The 21,686-nt window shown below is 35.4% G+C and overlaps 10 protein-coding genes and 9 pseudogenes across 19 annotated transcripts, besides 2 other annotated features; 11 read left to right on the forward strand and 8 right to left on the reverse strand.

Annotated features, from left to right (window-relative positions):
• Positions 1–20,706: part of a mobile genetic element that runs on past the window's edge.
• TVAGG3_1077820 (uncharacterized protein) lies at positions 2,753–3,232 on the forward strand (the record flags this gene model as incomplete). The annotated part of the gene is made up of 1 exon (XM_051256572.1): positions 2,753–3,232. The coding sequence occupies one exon, from the start codon at positions 2,753–2,755 to the stop codon at positions 3,230–3,232; it is 480 nt and encodes a 159-aa protein (XP_051076202.1).
• Positions 3,262–3,857, forward strand: TVAGG3_1077830 (annotated as a pseudogene). The gene has a single exon. A coding segment is annotated over exon 1 (596 nt).
• Positions 4,533–4,950, forward strand: TVAGG3_1077840 (annotated as a pseudogene). The gene has a single exon. A coding segment is annotated over exon 1 (418 nt).
• TVAGG3_1077850 lies at positions 4,967–5,131 on the reverse strand (annotated as a pseudogene). Its single transcript has one exon. A coding segment is annotated over exon 1 (165 nt).
• On the forward strand, positions 6,022–6,350 carry TVAGG3_1077860 (annotated as a pseudogene). Its single transcript has one exon. A coding segment is annotated over exon 1 (329 nt).
• Positions 6,732–7,052, reverse strand: TVAGG3_1077870 (organellar and viral DNA polymerase type B; the record flags this gene model as incomplete). Its single annotated transcript, XM_051256573.1, has 1 exon — positions 6,732–7,052. One exon carries the CDS (start codon positions 7,050–7,052, stop codon positions 6,732–6,734), a length of 321 nt encoding a protein of 106 aa, XP_051076203.1.
• On the reverse strand, positions 7,092–7,646 carry TVAGG3_1077880 (annotated as a pseudogene). Its single transcript has one exon. A coding segment is annotated over exon 1 (555 nt).
• Positions 8,201–8,401, forward strand: TVAGG3_1077890 (uncharacterized protein; the record flags this gene model as incomplete). The annotated part of the gene is made up of 1 exon (XM_051256574.1): positions 8,201–8,401. The coding sequence occupies one exon, from the start codon at positions 8,201–8,203 to the stop codon at positions 8,399–8,401; it is 201 nt and encodes a 66-aa protein (XP_051076204.1).
• On the reverse strand, positions 8,429–8,696 carry TVAGG3_1077900 (annotated as a pseudogene). Its single transcript has one exon. A coding segment is annotated over exon 1 (268 nt).
• Positions 9,409–9,774, forward strand: TVAGG3_1077910 (uncharacterized protein; the record flags this gene model as incomplete). The annotated part of the gene is made up of 1 exon (XM_051256575.1): positions 9,409–9,774. One exon carries the CDS (start codon positions 9,409–9,411, stop codon positions 9,772–9,774), a length of 366 nt encoding a protein of 121 aa, XP_051076205.1.
• Positions 9,801–10,085, forward strand: TVAGG3_1077920 (uncharacterized protein; the record flags this gene model as incomplete). Its single annotated transcript, XM_051256576.1, has 1 exon — positions 9,801–10,085. One exon carries the CDS (start codon positions 9,801–9,803, stop codon positions 10,083–10,085), a length of 285 nt encoding a protein of 94 aa, XP_051076206.1.
• On the forward strand, positions 10,108–10,692 carry TVAGG3_1077930 (uncharacterized protein; the record flags this gene model as incomplete). Its single annotated transcript, XM_051256577.1, has 1 exon — positions 10,108–10,692. The coding sequence occupies one exon, from the start codon at positions 10,108–10,110 to the stop codon at positions 10,690–10,692; it is 585 nt and encodes a 194-aa protein (XP_051076207.1).
• TVAGG3_1077940 lies at positions 10,863–11,423 on the forward strand (annotated as a pseudogene). The gene has a single exon. A coding segment is annotated over exon 1 (561 nt).
• On the reverse strand, positions 11,877–14,007 carry TVAGG3_1077950 (annotated as a pseudogene). The gene has a single exon. A coding segment is annotated over exon 1 (2,131 nt).
• On the reverse strand, positions 14,052–14,632 carry TVAGG3_1077960 (annotated as a pseudogene). Its single transcript has one exon. A coding segment is annotated over exon 1 (581 nt).
• Positions 14,652–14,807, reverse strand: TVAGG3_1077970 (uncharacterized protein; the record flags this gene model as incomplete). The annotated part of the gene is made up of 1 exon (XM_051256578.1): positions 14,652–14,807. One exon carries the CDS (start codon positions 14,805–14,807, stop codon positions 14,652–14,654), a length of 156 nt encoding a protein of 51 aa, XP_051076208.1.
• On the forward strand, positions 15,717–16,202 carry TVAGG3_1077980 (uncharacterized protein; the record flags this gene model as incomplete). The annotated part of the gene is made up of 1 exon (XM_051256579.1): positions 15,717–16,202. The coding sequence occupies one exon, from the start codon at positions 15,717–15,719 to the stop codon at positions 16,200–16,202; it is 486 nt and encodes a 161-aa protein (XP_051076209.1).
• Positions 18,275–18,859, forward strand: TVAGG3_1077990 (uncharacterized protein; the record flags this gene model as incomplete). The annotated part of the gene is made up of 1 exon (XM_051256580.1): positions 18,275–18,859. The coding sequence occupies one exon, from the start codon at positions 18,275–18,277 to the stop codon at positions 18,857–18,859; it is 585 nt and encodes a 194-aa protein (XP_051076210.1).
• TVAGG3_1078000 (uncharacterized protein) lies at positions 19,123–19,485 on the reverse strand (the record flags this gene model as incomplete). The annotated part of the gene is made up of 1 exon (XM_051256581.1): positions 19,123–19,485. The coding sequence occupies one exon, from the start codon at positions 19,483–19,485 to the stop codon at positions 19,123–19,125; it is 363 nt and encodes a 120-aa protein (XP_051076211.1).
• A 464-nt stretch (positions 20,707–21,170) lies between the features above and the next one.
• Positions 21,171–21,686: part of a mobile genetic element that runs on past the window's edge.

The following is a 21,686-nucleotide window of genomic DNA, read 5'->3' on the forward strand; positions in this document are numbered from 1 at the left end:
CAGAAATAGTTCCTGGAACTTACGAATATACAACTGCTGTTTCTTATGGAAACGTAGGTGAGTTTGGAGAAGGTTCTTCAACAACAGTAGATATTGCTTGCGACAGGTTTCATATAATTTCTATTGACAACTCTTTCTTATACGTGAACAAGACATTGAAATAAAACCTTCTGCCAAGTTGTCTGACAAGAAAGGTTGCAATGGAATTTTCTATGTCGGATACCAATATGCTCCAGAAGTTTTCATGGGATATAAGATATATTCTAACTCTGACTTAGTTCAAACAGTAACATGGGCAAACTATGAATGGTTCGCTTTGAGAACTCAGTACAACCACAAGCGAGAGAACAAACAGACCAGTATGCAACTATTGAGAAAATAAGAAGACTTGACCCTAACGTTCCAGGAGTTTATGTTAACCTTTCTGGACAAACTGCAGCAGCAGTAACCAAAGTAAAACTGAAACTTAGAGTTCCTTTGTCATTTTCCTCATCTTCAGGTTTTTAAGATACTTGCCAAACTGGGCAGGAAAAATTTCTATTGAACTTACTCCAAGCAAAAATAAACTTAGTCATTGCACCAACGCAAGACCCATTCACTCTTACAGACGTAAAGGGAGCAAATCAAACGTCATTCGCCGAATTTTGCAAAGACAAAGTTGACTTAGACTTTGGTTTCTCAAACCTCAACACTGAAGTAAACTATTATTTCAATGCTGCTGGAACTGCTTGGGACCCAGTTAAGTTACCATGCGAAAAATTTGAATGCAAGAAAAGAAAGCAGACTTGCAGTCTATATGTTGGACCCAGATATTTCAAATGCTTTAGCTGCCAAATATATTGCAGTTCCACTTATGTTCCCTATACACCAAATATCTGTCAAAGACTTTGCAGGTGAAGTTGGAAACCAAAGTGCTGACCCAGGTGCAAGAACAGATATTGCCTTAACAACTGCAATGAAACATGCAGATACTATGTTTGTACTGTTTCAGACGAACTATAAATGACTATTCTTGCTTCTACAACCCTGGTATTAAATACCATATAAACATAGATGGCAAATATTATCCAAGAGAAGAAGATATTCTACAGTTGAAGGATATGAGGTCATACAACTTGACATTAGATGCTATGAACTTTAACAACAACTTCACAACAACCATTAACCCTGAAATGCAAAGTTCTATTATGCCATATGTGAAAGTATGGACCCATACAGGAGCTCAAAACACTCAATATACAAATGGAGACCGTTCAAACTTTTGGCTTGGCATTCCATTTGCTGACTCAGAAGACTTTATGGGTGGTATTTCAACTGTTGGTACAGTTCAAATACAATATACTGGTGACAGAGACGGTCCAAATGAATTGAAAGCAAAGAAGTTTACAAAACCAATAGCACTTTTCACGGAAGAATGCTTTTTGAAGATTCGTTCGATGAAACCTGCTGGGGCTCCTCAGATTGGTATAACGACAGCTTCCATCGAGCAGATTTTGGCAGCAAGAGTCAGTAAGTTGTTCTTGAACTGACTTCTCTCCGTCAAATATTGACAGTACGCCAGTTTTGACATAAAATTGTATTATAAACTTACCTTTAGAAATATCGGTCAGTTTTGTTGTTATATTTTTGTCTGCTCAAGAACTTTCACCATCTCGGTTATACCAACTTTCTTTGCTTTATGAAAATATTTTGGTTCAGCAAAGACTGCTATTCTATAACATTTTCCATTGTTTGTATAAAGAACTACTCTGTCAATGAACTTGTATTGTTTGTGTGTGTAAACTTGTTTTGCTTCAATTCGAAGAGATACTAATACGTCCATCTTTTTATTCTAAGTAAAATGTCATTTCCGAAAAATAGAAGCGTAAGTGTTTCAAAAGGTTTAATGGCGGTGGCAGATGTGAAGTTAAATTCACCAACTCAAACAAACAGTCAAAGTGTTTGTTGTCAATGTCAAAGAAAGAGATGTTGAAGTGGGGAAACCATACGAAGACGAAGATGGTATAACAATAGTTCCTGTAAAAGAACAACCAACATACCCTGAAGTTAGCAGAGACTTAAGTTCTGTTGCAGATATTCGAAACGACTACCAACAACTTAAAGACAAACTTAAAACTCAGGAGAAGATTTGTCAAGCTTTGGGTATAATGTTAAACTTGGTTGAGCACAACCCTGTAAAAGTGAACTCATATGTCATCGCACCTCATGAAGTTTTGAAAGAACTATTGAAACTTTTGACAGGCAGACGATATAAACATCAAAGAAATAGAGCCCGACATTGCTTGCTGTGGTGTTTCATATAATGTCATTGACAAGATATACGTTATGAAAGGAGGTGAGACGTTGAACTTAAAATATAGTTTCCCAGACGTCATAAAAATATTTGACGACCACAACATTTCATTAAAATTTAGTTGCTAAGTAAATGGCAGAAGACACAATGGTTTATACTATTACGACTAAAAACCCTGAGTCATATAATTCTATAACAACAAACTTACAAAGTCCTCAAGGACGATATTGTAAACTAACCTTAAACACAATGACGACTAAAGCTTGTTTTGCTCTTTTGACACCAGAAGATTTTATTGTTGTGAATGGTAAAAAATACTCCTTTGAAGATACTTACTCAGATATACCACCAACAGGTTTTGTTGACTTATTTAATACTTTAAGGACGGATGTAACATGTGCTGCAACTAGAGCAGGTTTCATTATGTTTGGATGTCCGACTGAGTTTACTATAAACGATATGAGCTATAATACAAAACTTATTTCTGGTTTTTACTACCAACAGTTTCCTATAACAGGAAAAGGTGTCATACAAGGTCTATCTATTCCATTGACTTTAAGCACACCTATTTTATATATTGTTTCAAACTTAGGTTCAAAGTGTTATTCGAATATCGACAGAAACTACTATGACCAAAAGATACTCATGCGTATAAACAACACTTTCTCTGCTGGTTTGCCTATTGTTCATTCGAATGCAGAATTTTCAACCTTAGTGAACTCAAACACTTTGGCAAGTATAACGTTGACATTAGTTGACGCAAACTTTGTTCCTGTAAAACTTTTATGTCCTATGTATTTGTCAATGACGGCAGAAAGTTTCGAATTGGAAGATGCAACTGGTGAAAGTATTGTACTACAAGAACAACTTCAACAACAAATAGCTCAAGAACAACAAATGCAACAAATGGAACAAATGCAACAACAAAGTCAAGAATAAAAAAAATATTTTTTTTTATTTTTATAAAAATGTACAGAATAGACGTTTCAGATTTTTATGACTTCCAAGCCTTCAGAAATATGTGTCCATTTAGAGACTATAACAAAGCAGTCGAGAATTTGAAACGTTTAGTCATTTATGTCGACTCTGCCCCAGAATGTTATGTCATGAAAGAATGGGATGTTGTCTTTAACAAACCAAGAGCGACAATAGTTTCAGAACAAGAATGTAGACAAAAACTTAAGAAAATAAAAGTCGTACAGGTTGGTATGAAGATGTTAGATGCTTGGGATATCTTATTGTCAAAGTTAGAAGATTTTTCAGTTCGTGGTATAAAGTTCTATACACCTTCTCCAAACTTCTATTCTATCTTCACTGGATATAAATACGAACAAGTAGAATGGAAAGAAAATATTATAGAAGCTTGGTTAGACCATGTCAAAGAAATTATATGCAATGGAAACGAAAGAGTCTATGAGTATATCTTATGTTGGTTTGCAAACATCTTACAACATCCAAGTGCTAAAAATGAAACTGCTCTCATTATAATTGGAAAACAAGGAACTGGTAAGAACACTTTCTTTACAGATATCTTGTGCAAACTGTTAGAGGGCTATTCGAACCCTAATATGACAAACTTAGAAAACATCTGCGGTAAATTTAACTCTTCAATAGAGAATATGAAACTTATAGTATGTAACGAACTTCAAAGTATAGATACAACAAAGGTTTTAAACTCAGATGCTTTGAAGAGTCTTATAACAGACAAAGTTGGAGTTGTTGAAAGAAAGTATAGAGACCAAAGAGTTTGTGAAAATGTTGCAAACTTCGTCATGGTTTCAAACAATGCTGTTCCGATGAAGTTAGAAAGTTCTGACAGAAGATATGTAGTTGTCAGAACGTCAGAAGCTCATATGCAAGATACAGAATATTTTGACGACTTAGCAGAAACTTTGACACCTAACTTTTACAACCACTTGTTCTCATATTTTATGACATTAGATATTTCAAAGTTCAATCCAAGACAAATTCCATATACCGAAGAAAGACAAACATTGTTAGAAGCAAACAAGAGTGTATATGAACTGTTTATAGATGAGACTAACTTTGAGTGTTTAGATGAAAGGTCTTTGTACGACTCGTATAAACAATATTGTCAAGAGTATGGTTATATGACAGCATCTAAACGAACATTCTTGGCAAATGTCAAAAATCTTTTAGATGTTCAGAACGGCGTATATACAAAGAAAAATTTTTCTGAGTAAATTTTAAAAAAATATTTTTTTATCCGATAGAAAAGATGACGAAATATATTTCAGTAAATAAGTACATGACAGAAGTCAAAGAAGAACTAGACCCATTCGCTTATTTGAATGTTTACTTCTACCATTTTGAAAAGTCTACATTTGACAAAGTTTGGAACATCGAACCAGTTAAGTTTGCTATTGTGACTAAAAATGGTGCGAAATTTGAAGACTTAGACATAGAAGGTTTGTTAGCAGTCAAAGAAAATTTTGACAGAAGGTTCTAAACCTTAAAGAAGGCAAAGCATACAAACTTGTTATACCTTATGAACCAAAGAAAGCAGACGACTATGAATATTATGAGTCTAAGATAGTTGAAGTTCAAGGTAAGTTGGGTAAAAAGATTTTAGAGTCTAAGCCAGTGTTTGCCCCTAAAGAGGAAGAGAACATTGACATTGACCCGAAATGTTCTAAAAATAAAATTTTATTTTTACATGTCAAATTTCTTTTTCTCTGGAACTGGTTCAGGTTCTTTCTTCTCTTCTTCTACTTTCTTTTCTTCTACTTTCTTTTCTTTCTTTTCTCTCTTCTTCTTCTTCTCTGGTGGAGTTATGTCAAATTTGGCGCAACCATATTTATGTAAAAGTTCTTTGTCCTTTAATAGCTCTTCTATTCTGTTTCCTATTTCATCTTCAAGAACAGCGCATGTGTCTTCTTTGCATTCTAAGAACGTTTTGTTGGACTTCATCTTTCCAATCGGCGTCATCTCTGTCAACAAGTCTGTCATTGACAAACTTAAAGACTTCTCTGCCTAATGTTTTATGGTTCTTGTCATATTCCCAGAAACAGAACTTTAGAACAAATTCACCTTTCTTGTTTACACTATGTAAGATTTTATGGTCGACAGAAGTTTTAGAGTCAAAAAGCTTGTCTCGAATATAGATAGCGAAATCGCTAGACATTTTCAAAAAGATAAAAATTTTAATTTTTCTAAAAATATGTTAGAAAAAAAGTTTGCTGACATTGACAAGAAATTTGAGAATGTTTTAAACAAGAACAAGAGGAAGTTAGAAAATGCTCAGATAAAACCCATACATGACAAGTTCCTATTTGCTCAGAATGGTATAACAGGTCTAATCGCACCACCTGGGTCGGGCAAGACTTTCACTTATCTTAAAATGGCTGCACAACAACAAGAACTAGATGAGAAGAACCCATTCTATGAGTTAGTTGTCATTTGTAGTACTTCTGGTCAATTTGACCAAACCGTCAATTCGTTCAAAGATATTATAAAGAAGTCTAAGTTAGTATGTATAAAAGACTCTGAGTTGTTAGATTGGATAAAGAAGTACCAAAGAAGAGTTTTGAAGTACAATGCTATAAATGAGTATATAAATTCTAAGTTTAAAGACCCAAATGAGGAAATGCAGAGAATATTAGAGAAGAAACACTTCAGAAACAAACAGAAAGAGATAGAATACATTTCGAAGAAATTGCAATCTTACGATTGGAAGACATACCCTCATAGATGTCTTCTTATCTTAGATGACTTTGCTTCTCATCCTTTGTTAAAGAACAGAGAACAAGATATGTGTCGAATTCTTAAGAAGCTCAGACACTTTAACATTTCAGTTGTCATTTGTGTACAGACAGCAAAGAGTTTAAGTAAGGATGTAAAGAGAATACTTACTGACATTGTACTTTTCCCTGGATTGTCCGAAGACGATTTCATGGAACTTATGAAAGAGTCCATGGCAGGTAAGTTTGACAGACATGAACTATGGGAGAAGTACAAAGTCATACAAGACCCTCATACTTCTTTCAGAATTCACATCTACGCGAACAAAGTTCAAATTGTAAAAAGTCAAGCTTGAAAAATAAAGAGTTCATCTACTCTACTTGTTTGAAGTTGTCAAAATACTCTGTTATTTTTCACGATTTTCATGAGTTTTGGCTACCCCTGTAAAAGTCGGTCTAGAGAAATTTCATGAAATTTGGTCATTTTTCAGCAAAAATATATTTTAGGTGAAGAGGTGAGATTTCACCTCTTTTTTCACCTCTTTTTTCACCTCAGTTATTTTATAAGCGTTTCACATGGTAAACGTTATTTTTTAAATTTTGTGAAAACTCAACGGTTTGACACAACCCTAAAAATTATTTTACTCAGAATTTTGTTGCTGAATTCAATAAAAATATATTTTAGGTGAAGAGGTGAGATTTCACCTCTTTTTTCACCTCTTTTTTCACCTGTTATTTTATAAGCGTTTTACATGAATTGTATGATGTATATTTGAAATCCTAAACAATTTCGTAGCTTCTATTTCTTCTGTCAGTACATCGAATGTTTTAACGATACCGAAAGTTTCTTTATACTTCTTCTTGACGTCAGATAGAAGGAAATCGTCAGCAGTTGGATAGTTTTTGTTCAGAAATGCTAACATGTTCATTTTATCTTCTGCTGGTTTCTCTACTTCTTTCTTTAAGTCAGCATAGTCGTTTCGCATACGTTCTATCTCTTTGACGGAGTAGTTATATTTCCTCATTGCTGCTTTACATTTTGAACATTGCGGGTTCATTTTAGCATTGTACATTGAAATCTTACCTGCTAAAACAACTAAGGCGTCAATTGCTCTCTTTAACTCAAAAGTTGCGGGTCTTATTTGTTCATTCCATATCTTACCTCTTCTATCTTTATCTCTTATCTGCCATACACATTTTGCAACTAACGAAACAAAGTTGTCGTAGGTCTTAAACTCCCCAGATTTGTATATGTCAGAGATGTTCTTATATACCATATCGCAATCTTTGTCCATGACTTTGTGGTTGCAATGAAATCCAAGAAACTCATAGTTAACCTTTCGTATGAACTTCTTTATTTCTACTGAGTCAGTTGCTTTGACTTCTATTTCATCGAATTCTGGAATAGTAAGCTTTTGTTGTTGGATTTCAGGAAGTTTAGGTAGATGGTCAATAATGTCCTGCATTTCATAAAGATACTGTTCATTTGTTTCATCTTTCGCAGTGCAATCTAAATCTCCTTGGAGAAGTTCTTGCTTTATCTTCTGGATTTCTGTTTCGAAAGTATATGAAGAAGGAATGAAGCTTTTCATCTCTACTAACATTGAAGTTGGGTTCATGACTAAAGAGTTTGGTGCTGTTGTTGCTAACATGTTCTTACAATAAAAATAAAAAAATATTTTTTTAAAAAAACCAACTTTATTTTTTATTTCGGGAAAATTCATGAGGTGAAAAAAGAGGTGAAAAAAGAGGTGAAATCTCACCTCTTCACCTAAAATATATTTTTGTCTGATTTACGCTCATTACGATGAAGTTTCGACAAAACATTTACGTTCATGTTTGACAAAACATTTACGATGAAATCATGAAAATTCATGAGGTGAAAAAAGAGGTGAAAAAAGAGGTGAAATCTCACCTCTTCACCTAAAATATATTTTTGCTGAAAAAGTGTTATTTTTTCATGTCCGAAGACTCGAAGGTGCAACACTTCCAAAATACCGACGAACTCAGAAGAGCAGCATGGCAGTATCTTCTTGACAACTTCTTTGAGTTCTCCAGGTACACCTTGGAAAATGCTGAAGAACTCCGACACAGAGAATTTGGAGAAATTGCACTCCAATACTACCTTGACAAACAAAGGGTAAACAAAGGGTAAACAAAGGGTAAAATAAGACTAAAAACTTAACGTTTAAAAAGTGACATTTTTATGAGCTCCGAGTCACCGAGAAAACTTGGTCAGATGTTAGCAGCTTACTTCCCTGAGGAGGATGGAAGCGTTACATACGTAAGGTTCAAAAACAACGAACCTGGAATTGCGTACCAAATTCGCAATTACATGACCATGGAAGAGTACGAAAGGTTTCTACAAGAGAAACCAGCTCTAAACAACTCAGAAAAGAAAGAGTAAAAAGTTTAATTCGTAATTGTTTTTTTTTTACTTGTATGGGCAAGCTGCAAGAATGAAGTCAACTATCTCGTCTTTGTCTTGACCAGTTGGACTGCTCTTGCGAGTACGTCTGTTTTGCGGTCTCCAGCTGGTGTCTGACCTTCGTAATTGCGCATGTTCTTGAGAGCTCCAACTGTAAATGGTTGTAGGATGAAGAGTCTCTCAGACTGCTTGAGGTAGTCTTCACGGTCACGAACCGAATCTGTGGTACGAGTCGAATCGGTCGATTTGAGGGAAGAGAGTGAGAGCCTGTCTTCTTCCATTGGGGTAGTAGCATACTCTTTGCGTAAGCGGTTCAGACCTTCTTCGAACTCTTGGTCTCTCTTGGATTGAGATTGGAATTGGAATTGGGGTGGAGGGTTTGACATGAACATCCAAGGGTTAGGGCAGTAAGGCATAGGCTGAGGAGGGTAGTTCGGGAAGCCTTGAGGAGGTATTTGGTAGTAATTTGGAAATTGGTAGTAATTCGGAGGTACTTGTTGGAACTGAGGTACTTGTTGGAACTGAGGTTGCTGAGGTGCAGGGGCTGGTGCTTTAGGTTCCTCTGAAAACAATAAAAGACTTGTCTTGAAAAAGTAAAAGACTTGTCTTGAAAAAGTAAAAGACTTGTCAAAAAGAAAAGACTTGTCTTGAAAAAAGAAAAAAAAAAAAAAGAAAAGACTTGTCTTGAAAAAGTAAAAGACTTGTCTTGAAAAAGTAAAAGACTTGTCTTGAAAAAGTAAAAGACTTGTCTTGAAAAAGTACGGGTATCGTCTGAAATCAAGACCACTGTTCTCAAATTTGAGAACTTTACACCAAAAAATTTCTTGAAAAATAACGGGTCTTGTCTTGAAAAAGTAAAAGACTTGTCTTGAAAAAGTAAAAGACTTGTCTTGAAAAAGTAAAAGACTCGTCTTGAAAAAGTAAAAGACTCGTCTTGAAAAAGTAAAAGACTCGTCTTGAAAAAGTAAAAGACTCGTCTTGAAACAATGACCGACATAGACCCAGCAGATGAGGCAATCTACCTTATAGAGATAAATGAGCTAGTTAGGAACTACCTGAGCCATCTGAAGTCAAACAAGACCATTGCAGGCTGGGTGTCTGGAAGAAGTGCGCTTAAAATTGAAATTGACACTGGAATTGTCCTGCAAATACCAGAAAACACTCCTTTCGACGACATAAAAGAGATGAAGAAAGAAGTCCTCTTGAAGTTCTTTGCCAAGCGTCCTTGGATACTACTTCCAAACAGAGAGAACCCAACTGTACGAATTGCCCAAATTCTCAGAGGACTCTTACACTTCTCGGGTCGGGCGTTCTTCATAAACACAGAGGGCGACATCGTACCTTTACAGTAAACATCTCATTTTAACTTCACTTTTTTATGTTTTTACTCACACTCGTACTCAACAGGTATGTGTACACATATGTCAACTGTGAACCTTGTATTGACCGGTCTTCCTGCAAATGCAAGTTCGGTCAATACACAATTTATGGTGGCAAGAAAGACAGTGGGGAATGTTATTCTGACATCTGTTGTTGCGCTCGAGAGAGAATTGAAATTCCAGACCCAACTCCAACACCAACACTCAAGTTGCCAAAGACTCATGTGAAGAAGAAGCCTTCTGGTAAGTTTCTTATAGCCATATACATGGCACGCTTTGAGTAAAAACATTTTTTTCATTTTTTGAATGAAGCAAGTTAAATTCGTCCCACACCAATCTCAATGGACCGATGAAGAGTTTCAAGCTATGGTTGAAGGCGTTGAGAACGACATAGACGGCGAACTTGAAGGAGCTCAAACCACAATTGCAACCAAAATTGCACAAGTCAAGGAACAGATAGCTCCACTTAAAGCTACCAAAGCTACTCTTGACCTCATGGATAGTTACCGTTTAGATGTCAAGAGTGGAATAAGACAATTAAAATTAAAACTTCTAAACTACGAAGCTATACTCCAAAAGTTAGCAGAAATGAGAAGACTTTACCAGAGCTACTTACATGTAAGGGACTTACCTTCAAGCAGTCCGACCAAAGATGAATTTTCTGACATTGTCCCAATTTTGTCCGAAAGTCAGCTCAGATGTTTTGAACTGCTCCCAACATATCCAGAATATGAACGTTTGCCTGAACTCTTCCGCAATCTCAAAAAACGTTTTTTGGTTCTCATGTTCGAAACTTTTATCGGAAGAGACAACAAACGTTCAGAAGAAGAACAAGATATTATTTTAAACTTGTTGTATGACTTAACCGTCATAACAAGCTTTTTGAAGTAAAACCGTCATTCTCAAACCACTTCATTTTTTCGATGTCCGAACAAGCACCGAAGCCGAACACAATGGCAGATGTCCTTTCAATGTTGCCAGACAAGCGCCCAGTTCAAATTCAAATTTTGAATTTGAAAGCTCATCTGACAAACACCGTTAAGACTCTCCAAAGTAGTCTTATGGAAGAGATGAAGGGACTTAAAGTGAGTTCCTCATGAACCAAGCTTCCAATGAGAAATCCTGAATGATTTGACGGAAACCTTGCGCATTTACGCGAGAGAGAACCGAGACCTTGCCAGACTCATCTACCGTTTCTTCGAAGAGATAGACGCCATCTGGAAGGTACTCGGAAAGGACAGAACCTCCAACACCGTAATTCGTGAGTACCAAATTGAAGAAGGAATTGTCGAGGAAGAAGAGAAACACGAAGAAGAAAAGGAAGAAGAGAGAGAAGAAGAGAAACACGAAGAAAGAGGGTTGGGCAACCCTTGTTGCCGATGACACTTACGAAATTTCCCAACCCTACCCATACCAAATCCGCAACAAGGAGACAGGCAAGGTTCTTACCCCAGTCCTCAACAACTTGGGACACTTGAACCTTAACCTTCGGAATCGCGGTTCAATCTCCATGGGCAAGCTTGTCGCAATTCAATGGGTTCCAAATCCACAAGAAGACGAAGGTCAGACACATTGACGGTGACAAGCTCAACAACCGTAAGGAGAACCTCGAGTGGTTCTAAGAGTAAAAAAATTTTATTTTAGGGGGAAACCCCGAGTAAATTTAGGTGTTTAGTTATTAAGTGGGTTAAATTAAGGTAATTTGGACAATTAGTTCCGACCTCTGAATTGGACTCTTTCGTCATCCCAGTTGCGTAGGAGGTCGTCCCAGAGGAGTTGGTAGAATTGCCAATCCAAGGACGATTTGTCCTCCCAGGCATTGAGGATGTACTGCTCGTAGAGTTCATGACCTCTGCCTTGCACCAGACACCCTCTCCCTTGGAACGTAAGGCTTCTTCGAAGTGCTCGAATGCGATTGGCTGCGGACCATCTGAAATGACACTTTTTGTCCGTTTGGTCAATGTTCGTGTCTCGTGCCATAGTCGACGAAAATACAAACAAACAGGTTATATATGAGTTTGAGACCAAGAATGGTGTAACTCGACCTGTCCGATTCAAATTCGAATAAAAATTTTTTACTTCATGCAATGTTTTATTTCTGTGCCGTCTTCAAGTATGCCCCAGTACTTACGCTTGGAGAGGACATGAACTTCGGTGAAAATTTTGTCCAATTTGAATTGACCCATCTTTTCACCGACCATCCCATTTCAATGAGTTTGTTATAGCCTTCTTCGTTCGTCATGAGTGCGTCAATGTTCTCATAGTAAACCTTCACTTTGGATTTGACTTCGGAGAAGAATTTGTTGTAGTTGTCAAGGACTGCCTTTGCGAACTGAGGGTAAGACCAATGTTCGACAATAGGTTTTAATGTGGTTACTAAGCCACTTTGACCTTGAGTGAATTCGTACTTCAAAACAAAAGGAGAAAACCTTTCAACAAAGTTGTCGACCTTCTCATAATGTTTACTCTTCATCTCTTGAGGTTTCTTAATGGAATATCCCCATGTCGAATTCATAAGCAATTTGAGTGTCATTGCAAGTTTGGGGTTTGAAGCTTTCCTAATATCATACAGTTGTTGTATGACTTTTCCAACTGTATAGTTCCTTCCTGGGAACTCACCATCTTCGTTTGGAATTCCAGTCGGGATATATTGGACAAACCTCATGTACGCAGCGTTAAGGTCGACATAGTATATCTTTTCATCTGAGTCGAACTTGTCGCAACCAATGGTCCAGTTTGTGGAAATTCAAGTGAGTCTCTTATCTTCTGAGAAACTTCTCCTGTTATCTCATAAACATCGTCGAAGCAACCTGTTTCATATAAAACCTTCTGACCTAACTCAGATGCTCTCCAATACAATTTGACGTCAATTGGATGTCTCAATGGAAGTTTGTTTATAGCATCTTGAAGTTCTTGCAACCTCATTGGAAGTTCTTCTGGTTCAGGTTGGTATCCGAACAATCCAACTCCTTTTGGAATTGTGTACTTCTTTTGTCTAGAACTTTGTCTGGAACAACTTTTGGTCTTGCTAACAATGAAAAGTTTGTTTCGTCTTTTGGTACAAAAGTTTCTGTCAGCTTGTCATCTGGAATTGGTTCCAACAAACCTTTCTCGAAAAGAATGTTTACAGCTCTGACAATGTTGCACTTGCCTTTTCCGAACAATGGGTTTGTAAGACTTTCGTTCAACATGAAGTGGTTGTGGACAATTACAATCTTCAACCATGGTAAGTCTTTGTCAACAACATAGTCGTCATGTGAAGAACCTTTAGCTGTAGGTATGTTGACTCGGATATTGACATTTGCCAACGGTGCAATTTTTGCCAATTGACCTCTGAGAATGTACCTTGTCTTCACACATGACTCAAGATACTTCATCTTCTCATCTGTAACAAGACCAGAGTTCCTGAGACATGTAAGAATACAAGGTTCATTGACAATTGTTTCAATTGAATTGTAAATTCCATACCTTGTCAAGTCAATGTCAGACTTATTTATGAACGGGAAGTATCCAGCATGTTGTCTGACTGCTTGAGGGTTAGGTTGGTACCATTCGAACTTACACTTGCAATTCCTTCAATTGCATTCAAAATGTCTGAGTCGGAGTCAACCATTTGTTCTCTCTTTGTAGTCTTGAAAGCGTCAAGAAGCATTGCAGCTGTTGTGACATTGCCATGTGCATAGTAAATGTGACCATCCAAATCTGTTATGGTCAATCTGAGATTGTATCCTTTCTTATTTCCGTCTTGTATGCAGCAAGTACTCCCATGAAGCCTTCTTTGTTCTTTCCTTCGTCAAAGTTTACTGTAAAGGTTCGACCAGATGTAATTTGACTTCTAACTTCACGATACTTTTCATATGCATATCTTGTTCTTTCCATGGGAGCATGTGTCTTCACCTTTTCCTTTTTTCCTTCTCAAAGGATGCAATTGTTCGTCATGTTTCCAGTAGAATCTGGCAAAGCCGTCGTGTCCTTCAACTTGAGGTTCACTAACATCGAAAGGCATGTCCATAAGACGTTCTTCTTCTAACCTCTCTAGTCTGTTTGGATAATTTGCGCGTGCTGTTTCCAAGTCCATTTCGTAGCGAAGACCAGACAATTTGTCATAGACTTTTATGGGTCTTCCCTTCCTATATTTAAATTCTTCGAAACTCTCCAACCATATCTTTCTAACTCTGCTTTTATTCTAGCAGATTTTCTATCCATTCTATATGGGGGCATTTTTATAAAAATAAAAAAAATTTTTTTCTTTACTTTACATAACACCTGCTGCCATAAGTCTTTGACGCCAACCCATACCAGCTAATGAAGGTTGACTTGGTTTAGTTTGGAAACTAAACTTTGGTTTTGGTTTATCTTCAGTTTTTGGTTTTCTTCTTCTATCGGTTTTTCGTCACTTTTCGGTTCCTCTGACTTTACCTCACTTGCAGGTAGTTGTGTCGTCAACATCTTCATAAATATCATATGCCATTTGTTTTTGTTTTCCTTTCAACTTTTTGTGTTTGTTGTAAAGTTTAGAATATTTCGACTCTAAGTCAATGAGATGTTCTATAATGAACTGTTGGTCAGTGAAGTAAACTTTTCCATCTGTTGTCTCGAAAGCTCCTTCAGACTTCAATATTTTATTTGTGAGAGTCTGTTTCTTTTTTGAGATACTAGCCGTTCCATTTCTATGAAAAGTGACTTTGTAGTTAGGGTTTGTATTTCCAGACCTGGCACTTTCTATTATTGAATTTTTCTCTTCATCTGTAAGTTCTTTGACAGGTTTTGACAATGGTTCTGAACTTTTTGTTTGTGGTGTCAAATCTACCGTTTCAACTTCTTCGGTCATTTCATCTCAGTAAAAAATTTTAGTTTGGTTTGTTTTCAACTGGTTGTTTAGGTTTTTTAAGTCGGTCTAAAACTTCCTGAGGTATAGGAAGAACTTGACAAACACGTGGTTGTGTAACTGCTGGAAGCCGACAAATCCATCTTGAACCCATTTGTCTCAATGCTGTATTGTTCATTTCATCTCAGTAAAAAATTTACATTCCCCACGTTTGAGGCGGTTGCGGTTGGTTATTGTTTACCCATTGTTGTGCATGGTTATATCCTCTGTTAAAGAATCTTTCACCTTGGTCCATATAGTGTCCTGCTTGGTTATAGTAGTCATTTGCTTTGTTATATAGTTTCCTGCTTGTCTTCCTACATTGTCCATCCATCCTTGAACTTTTCCTCTTGTTTCAGGATTTGGAATAAGATTTGCTGCATCTCGTGCTACATCCCAACCTTTCTGTACAGTTTGTATAATAGGTTGTGCTTTCTCTTTAAGTATACCTAATGTACTCAAAATCTTCCTTCCAACTCCAAATACACCTCTGGCTATTGTTCCCACTGCGGGCAAAAATCTGGATGCAACTCCTGCTAATGCGCCAAATAAACCCATTTCTTATAGGGTAAAAAATGACGAATCCAAACAAGGACCCCTATGTTTCTAAAGCGACAAAGAAAGCACTCATGATAAAAATCTTTAGTTCAACACCAAATGCTTGGTTTATGGATATCTTGGAAAACATTCCGAGGTATAGAGAAGATGGACCACCATACTGGCTAATATTTGTGGTCAAAACACAAGATACTGTGAAGCCATACCATTACAGTCCAAAAATATTTTAGATGTGAAAACTGCTTTGACAATATTCGTTGACAAATACCATCCAACAAAACTGACATCTGACTGTGAAAGTTCTTTCAAATCAGACGATATTAAAAACTATCTGCGTTCAAAAAATGTAAACCAATATTTCATTGTCGACCAAAACCATTCTGCTCTTGGTGTCATTGACAGTTGTATAAAAATCTTAAGAGACTTAAACCAACCACAAGGTGGTGAGGTAGATGAAATGTCATATGACGACAAATATAGACACTTCTCCATGGCAAAGATGAGACAAGTTTTAAATATTTACAATAGCCGTAAACAAAAAGGTTTGGGAAACCACTCCCCCGAAGAAATGAAAAACAACCCTGACTTAGAGAAAGACTATATATTTAATAGTTTAGTCAAAAGAGACAAACAAGAAAGAATGCCAGGCTTCAAACTTAAGAAAGGTGACAAAGTAAAAATAGAAATACCTAAACGCGACCCATATGAAAATACTATTGACTATGACAACAATGGGAACTCGACAGGTACTCACATTCGTGTTCGTAAAAATAGAAGAAAGTATACAAGAGAATATTATGAAGTTTTAGGCAAACATGGCAAAATGTACAGACTGCAAGCAGAAGATAAAACTACTATTGTCAGACCTCGTTTCAAACTTGTCAAAGTTCAAGGTGGTATACTTTCAAAGACAGTTCCTAACAAATATAAGACAACTCCTGACGAATATGCTAAAGAAGTTGAAAATGACGACTAAGCAATTCTATACCATGCGTAAACTGTCATGTAAGGTGGCATGTAGTCTTTACTTTGTCCCGTTGTTTGCGTATATCCTGAAACGATGTGTATGGTTTCCTCTCCCTGAGTGTACTCCAGTAACAATTTATAGCAAACTTAACGTCGTCTTTAACATCATATCCTTTACCTTTTGTCATTCCTGACCAATCCCAATATCTATGCTTATGCCAACCTGCTTGAGATGTACTTAAATCTATGTAGTGACTGTGTGCAGGTAAATTTTCACCCGAAATCGTTTTACTTCCACCTGTTTCCTTTGAAGAGTTTGCACAATACAAAAACTGTCGACTATTTGTTCCATGCACCAACACCAAACATTACTTGAGGACCTCTTGCTTCCATAGATGTATAAATAGAACCTACTGGTTCATTAAATCAAACATATGAGATATTATAGGATTGTCTCTTTTGAACTTAAAATATAGTGCAACTATTTCAGGTTTCTTCTGGTTTGTGTCAGAATATTTTTTATAATATAATCTTATGTTTTCAGGGTAGGTAAAGTCTTGACTATAATATTTATTTCTGTCATCTTCATAATAGTATACTATTCTCGTTTTTTCTATTGCATTATATCTTTTATATCTATAAAAATCTAAATAAATGTTAGCTTTTGTTCATCTACATGTGGTGTTCTAACGTCATCTCCATAGTCATAATAGTATGGTGCTGGAGCTGGGTCAGGCAATGTCATATCTGCCATTTCATAAACTCTTAAATATTTCTTTTGTTCGTCTCCATAGAAGTTTAAGTAGCAGTTGTTGTCTAATGGAACTTTAACTTGTGTACCATCATTCTTTTTATAGCTTACATACATTTCATTGTTATTTTTTCGGAATGAGTTTATACCGTGTACCATTTTCTAAGGACTGTACCAACTGCCATCTAAAATATTTGTTTTCTTCATTGACAGAAAAGTCACCAACCATAGTTTCAATATTTTTGTTCCTAGCAAACTTTGGTATATTTCATTGACATATGTTTTATCTGCTTTATTTTCAAGGCTAACGTTTAAGTCTGTTATTTCAGAAGATGTATGTGTATGTCCAACGGCACTTTTCCTGTTTAAGGTTTCTTGTAAGTTTGTAATATTTGCAATGGTATGTGTATGTCCAACGTCACTTTTCCTGTTTAAGGTTTCTTGTAAGTTTGCAATATTTGCAATGGTATGTGTATGTCCAACGTCACTTTTCCTGTTTAAGGTTTCTTGTAAGTTTGTAATATTTGCAATGGTATGTGTATGTCCAACGGCACTTTTCATGTTTAAGGTTTCTTGTAAGTTTGTAATATTTGCAATGGTATGTGTATGAGTCTTTTTAGAATATTCGTTTTCAGCTCTCGTCACTTCACTTGACATTTTATTGTCAACATATGTTTTGTCTGCTAGTTCAGGATGAGTATGTTCTTTTGTTGCATAAGCTTTGTTAGCTCTTTCTTCTTCTTTTGCTATTGCATCGTCTACATATTCTTTGTCAGCTTTGTTGCCAACATCTGCTTTCAAAAGAAGTTCAGATATAGGTTTCTCGTTTAAAGTTCCTTTTGTTGGATTTATACAGACAGTATGGTTCTTATTGTCTTGAAATAGAAACTCATCTGTCATTGGGTTTAATGTCAGTTTTAAGTTTCCTTCTTTCAATGACTCAGATATCTTAGAATAGTTTGAAAAGTTTGTTGTGTTCTTATTTAGAGCTTGCATAATGAGTTGTCGGTTGTGTTGTATTTCTCTCATAGACGCTGTTTCATTTGACATTTTTATTCTAGATAAAATATGCTTCCAATAGAAAAAGAAAATTCAAGAGTTGCTACAACTAAACCATTAGATGAACTTTTTACTAATGTCGGTCAAAAGTTTGAGACAGAGACCGTAAAGCATGAAGGCTATCGTTTTGACTACCCATTAAGATGGCTAAGAGACCCATCTGTCACAAAAGCTATTGGCTTTCGTAGAATGAAGTTTGTGTCTGTAGAAGATAAAAGTTTCCATTTATTGTAAGGTTTCATATAGATTATATATCTGAAGGGAAACGAAAAATGTGGGAAGAAATTGAGCTAATACAAGTTGACCTTTCATCTTCTCTACAGACTGCGTTAAAAAATATAGAAGATAAAATAAATTCATGTTATGCAAAATATGCTGATGAATATGCAAATACCGAGAGCACACTTTATGTGAGAATTGTATATGACAAACAAAATTCACAAGTGTCATTTCAAATCTACGAAGACAATCCAAAGAAAGACGAACAAATATATACAGAATTCACTGCAATGTCATGGTATTATTTGCAAAGAATGTTAAATCAGAAAGTCGAACTTCCTTTAGCAAATATTTACAGTCGATATGCAAGAGATGAACCATATTTATTTAAAGATGTTTTCGACCCAGCTGCTATTATTGTTCATGCTTCATTTTCTGGCGCCCAAAACTCTTTCTTATGCTTGGCAAATGACTTTTACGAAAAACCTACAAAGCTATACGAACCACCAAGTGGAAGTATTTCAGACTTTCAAGTATGGTTTACTACAGATGGAAGAAAGAGAATAATTCCATTATACCACGCGTTTTACTTAGAACTTAGTTTCATATACAACTACTATCGAACGGTAAAAATATAATTTTTAATACGGTTGAGGTGTTGGATTTGGTTGCCAACTAGACTGTGGTGCAGGTTCAGGCTGTTGTATAACAGGAGCTTGTTCTTCTGGTTCAGGGTCTTTAGGTATAATACCAACGAACTGACCTACTCTTTTACCAATATTTTGACTCCGTTCCAAATTCCTCTTCCTACGGTTTTTATTCCATTCCATATACCTCTTCCAACATTTCGAAAGAAGTTTCCTATCTTACTGAAGAAACCCATTTTACTATATGTAAAAATCTAATGTCCGCCTAGTCTCTTACGTTTCCTGTTGAGTTCCATAGCATTCTTTAACTGGAGCTCATACATTCTGTTTCTCCTCTGGTAGAAAACATATTCTGGGTCAACTCCTGTGTTCGCGTCATCTGCATAAAGTTGTTTATATCCCACTTCAGGGTTTGTATAAAACTCTTTCCATCTCATATTTGCATACCATGGTGGCAAACCTAACGCAGCGTCATTTGACATGGCAGTTTGCATTTGTACATCTGTTGGCACTTGACCATAGTTTGCCATTGCAGTTTGTATTCTAACTTCATTTGGAATATTCTCTGGGTTTGGTTGTCCAGGTTGCTGCGCATTCGCTAAGTTCTGTGCGTCCATTTAATATTAGATAAAAATATCTCTTACGAGTACATATACTGGACATTTGCAGGCATTGGTTCATCTTCATATTCTCTGTACCTTTCTGCCACGTCAAAGAAATAAATGACACAATGGAAAAAACCTAAAACAAGTAGTCCTATTTCAAACCACATTTACTTACTAATAAAATTTCTTTATTGTGACACTTTCTCCAGTTTATAGGACCTCTCTCATATTCTATCTTGTCATATATAAACTCATAGTCATGTATGTCCTCTAACCATCTCATAACGGTTTCCAAACCACTTTTATCGGATGTAAAGTAAAAGCATGGATGGTTATGTAAAACGTCTAAAGTTTCTAAAGAGTCTCTCAAAGTCCAGTCTACTTGGTATTGAAAATCCCATGTGTTAAAGAACGGCGGGTCCACTATAAAGAAAACATTTTCCTTGTTTTTATATTTTTCATACAACTCTGTCCAATGACATCTCACAAACTCTATACCCTCAATATATTTTTCTATGTCCTCTTTGAAAACATTTGTATAGTTAAGATATAAAACTTTTGACATAAGTGTTTCAATGTCATGAACTCTTATAGCACCACTATATAATAGTCTAGCAGATATACTATCCCAGTCTATATATTCTGCTTTTTTCAAAACCTCTCTCACAATATTTTTCTTATCTAATGGTATACGTTCCATCTTACCTATAGGTATCTTTTCTTTTAACTCTTTCAATATATTGTTTGTATCTGGTATATGTTTGAGACGGTCCATATAGTTGTCGAAGTCATTGCATATAATCTTTGAGTCTGGAAATATTATATGGCACAAATGGGATATATAGAAACTTCCACCGAACAAATCTACAAATGTTAGACCATTCGGTAGTTTCTTAAGTTCTCTCAATATAATATCTTTACATCTACTCTTATTTCCAAAGAACGGTAACGGTGGTTTTGTAAAATTCATTTATATATAATAATAAAAATGTTTTTCCCTGAAAAGTGACAGAAAAGTGACAAAACATGAAAACATATATAATTTGTGAAAAGCGACACATTATATAATGTTTTCGACCCAGAAGAAGGCTTCTTCCCAGAAGCAATGGAGGAAGAAGAAGAGTCCTCCGAATAAAAACTTCATTTATACTAAACATCAACATCAGGGCTAGAAGGCACGAAGTGCCTGGAAGCCCCACTGCCTTTTTTTTTTTTTTTTTTTTTTTTTTTTTTTTTTTATTTTCAATTTCTTCTTCTCGTTTATGAGGTCTTTGATTATGACTCCATTGATTCCATGAAATTAAATATTCTTTATCATTATATTTATACCTCATTAGCTTATTTTGGCTTTCATATTCATTTAATAATTCACAATCTTCATTTTTAAATTGAAGTTTAACCCATTCAGGATTTAAACAATGTTTAATTAATCGTGGAATATCTGACATCATCTATATATAGCTTCTTTTATAAAAGATAAAAAATAAATTATTTTAAAATTAATGTTAATTTTTTAATAATGTGTTTAGTATATAAATATTTTAATGTATCGTCTATATATAGATGCAACAAAAAAAGTCACACAACCCTTCCACATATACTACTTCCATTAGAATTTTATCTTTAATAAATTTTTCTTGAATATAGCATTGTTGCCTAATGGCTAATATAAAAACCGAGTTTTTACAGCGAATTAAGGGTGCACACGAGAGGATCATGTAAACTTCAGAATTTAGAACCTTATTTTTAGGCATTATCTTGGCTACCTATTTAGGCTCGAAAAGCAAAAAATATCAAAAAATACAACTTGAGTCCATTCTGACCCTTTTATGGAGGTAGTTTTTATCCGCTAGTATTTTCCCTTTGAATCTCTTTACAATTCGAAATCAAATTCAAACCTCAGTAGAAGAAAGGAAGAATCGACTTACTACGGTTGTAATACGAATAAATACATATATTTAATTATTTTTATTTACATAATAATTGTTTGAAGCTCATATTCCATCAAATTTTTAAATAAAAACATTAAAATGTTGAAAATGTTCATATATTTTAATAGGGTTTTGGCACTTTATTGAGGAATTACTACATACATAGTCGAACTGAACTTGATATTTTGAAATTTAAATTATTTATCAAAATTAAAATTTAACTTGAAGTTTATAATTATTTAGTCATATTTTGCATAATTCTAAGTAGATTTTGTAAAAAAT

This window comes from Trichomonas vaginalis (genome assembly GCF_026262505.1).
Source record: "Trichomonas vaginalis G3 chromosome Unknown ctg_128, whole genome shotgun sequence".
NCBI classification, from domain to species: Eukaryota; Parabasalia; order Trichomonadida; family Trichomonadidae; genus Trichomonas; species Trichomonas vaginalis.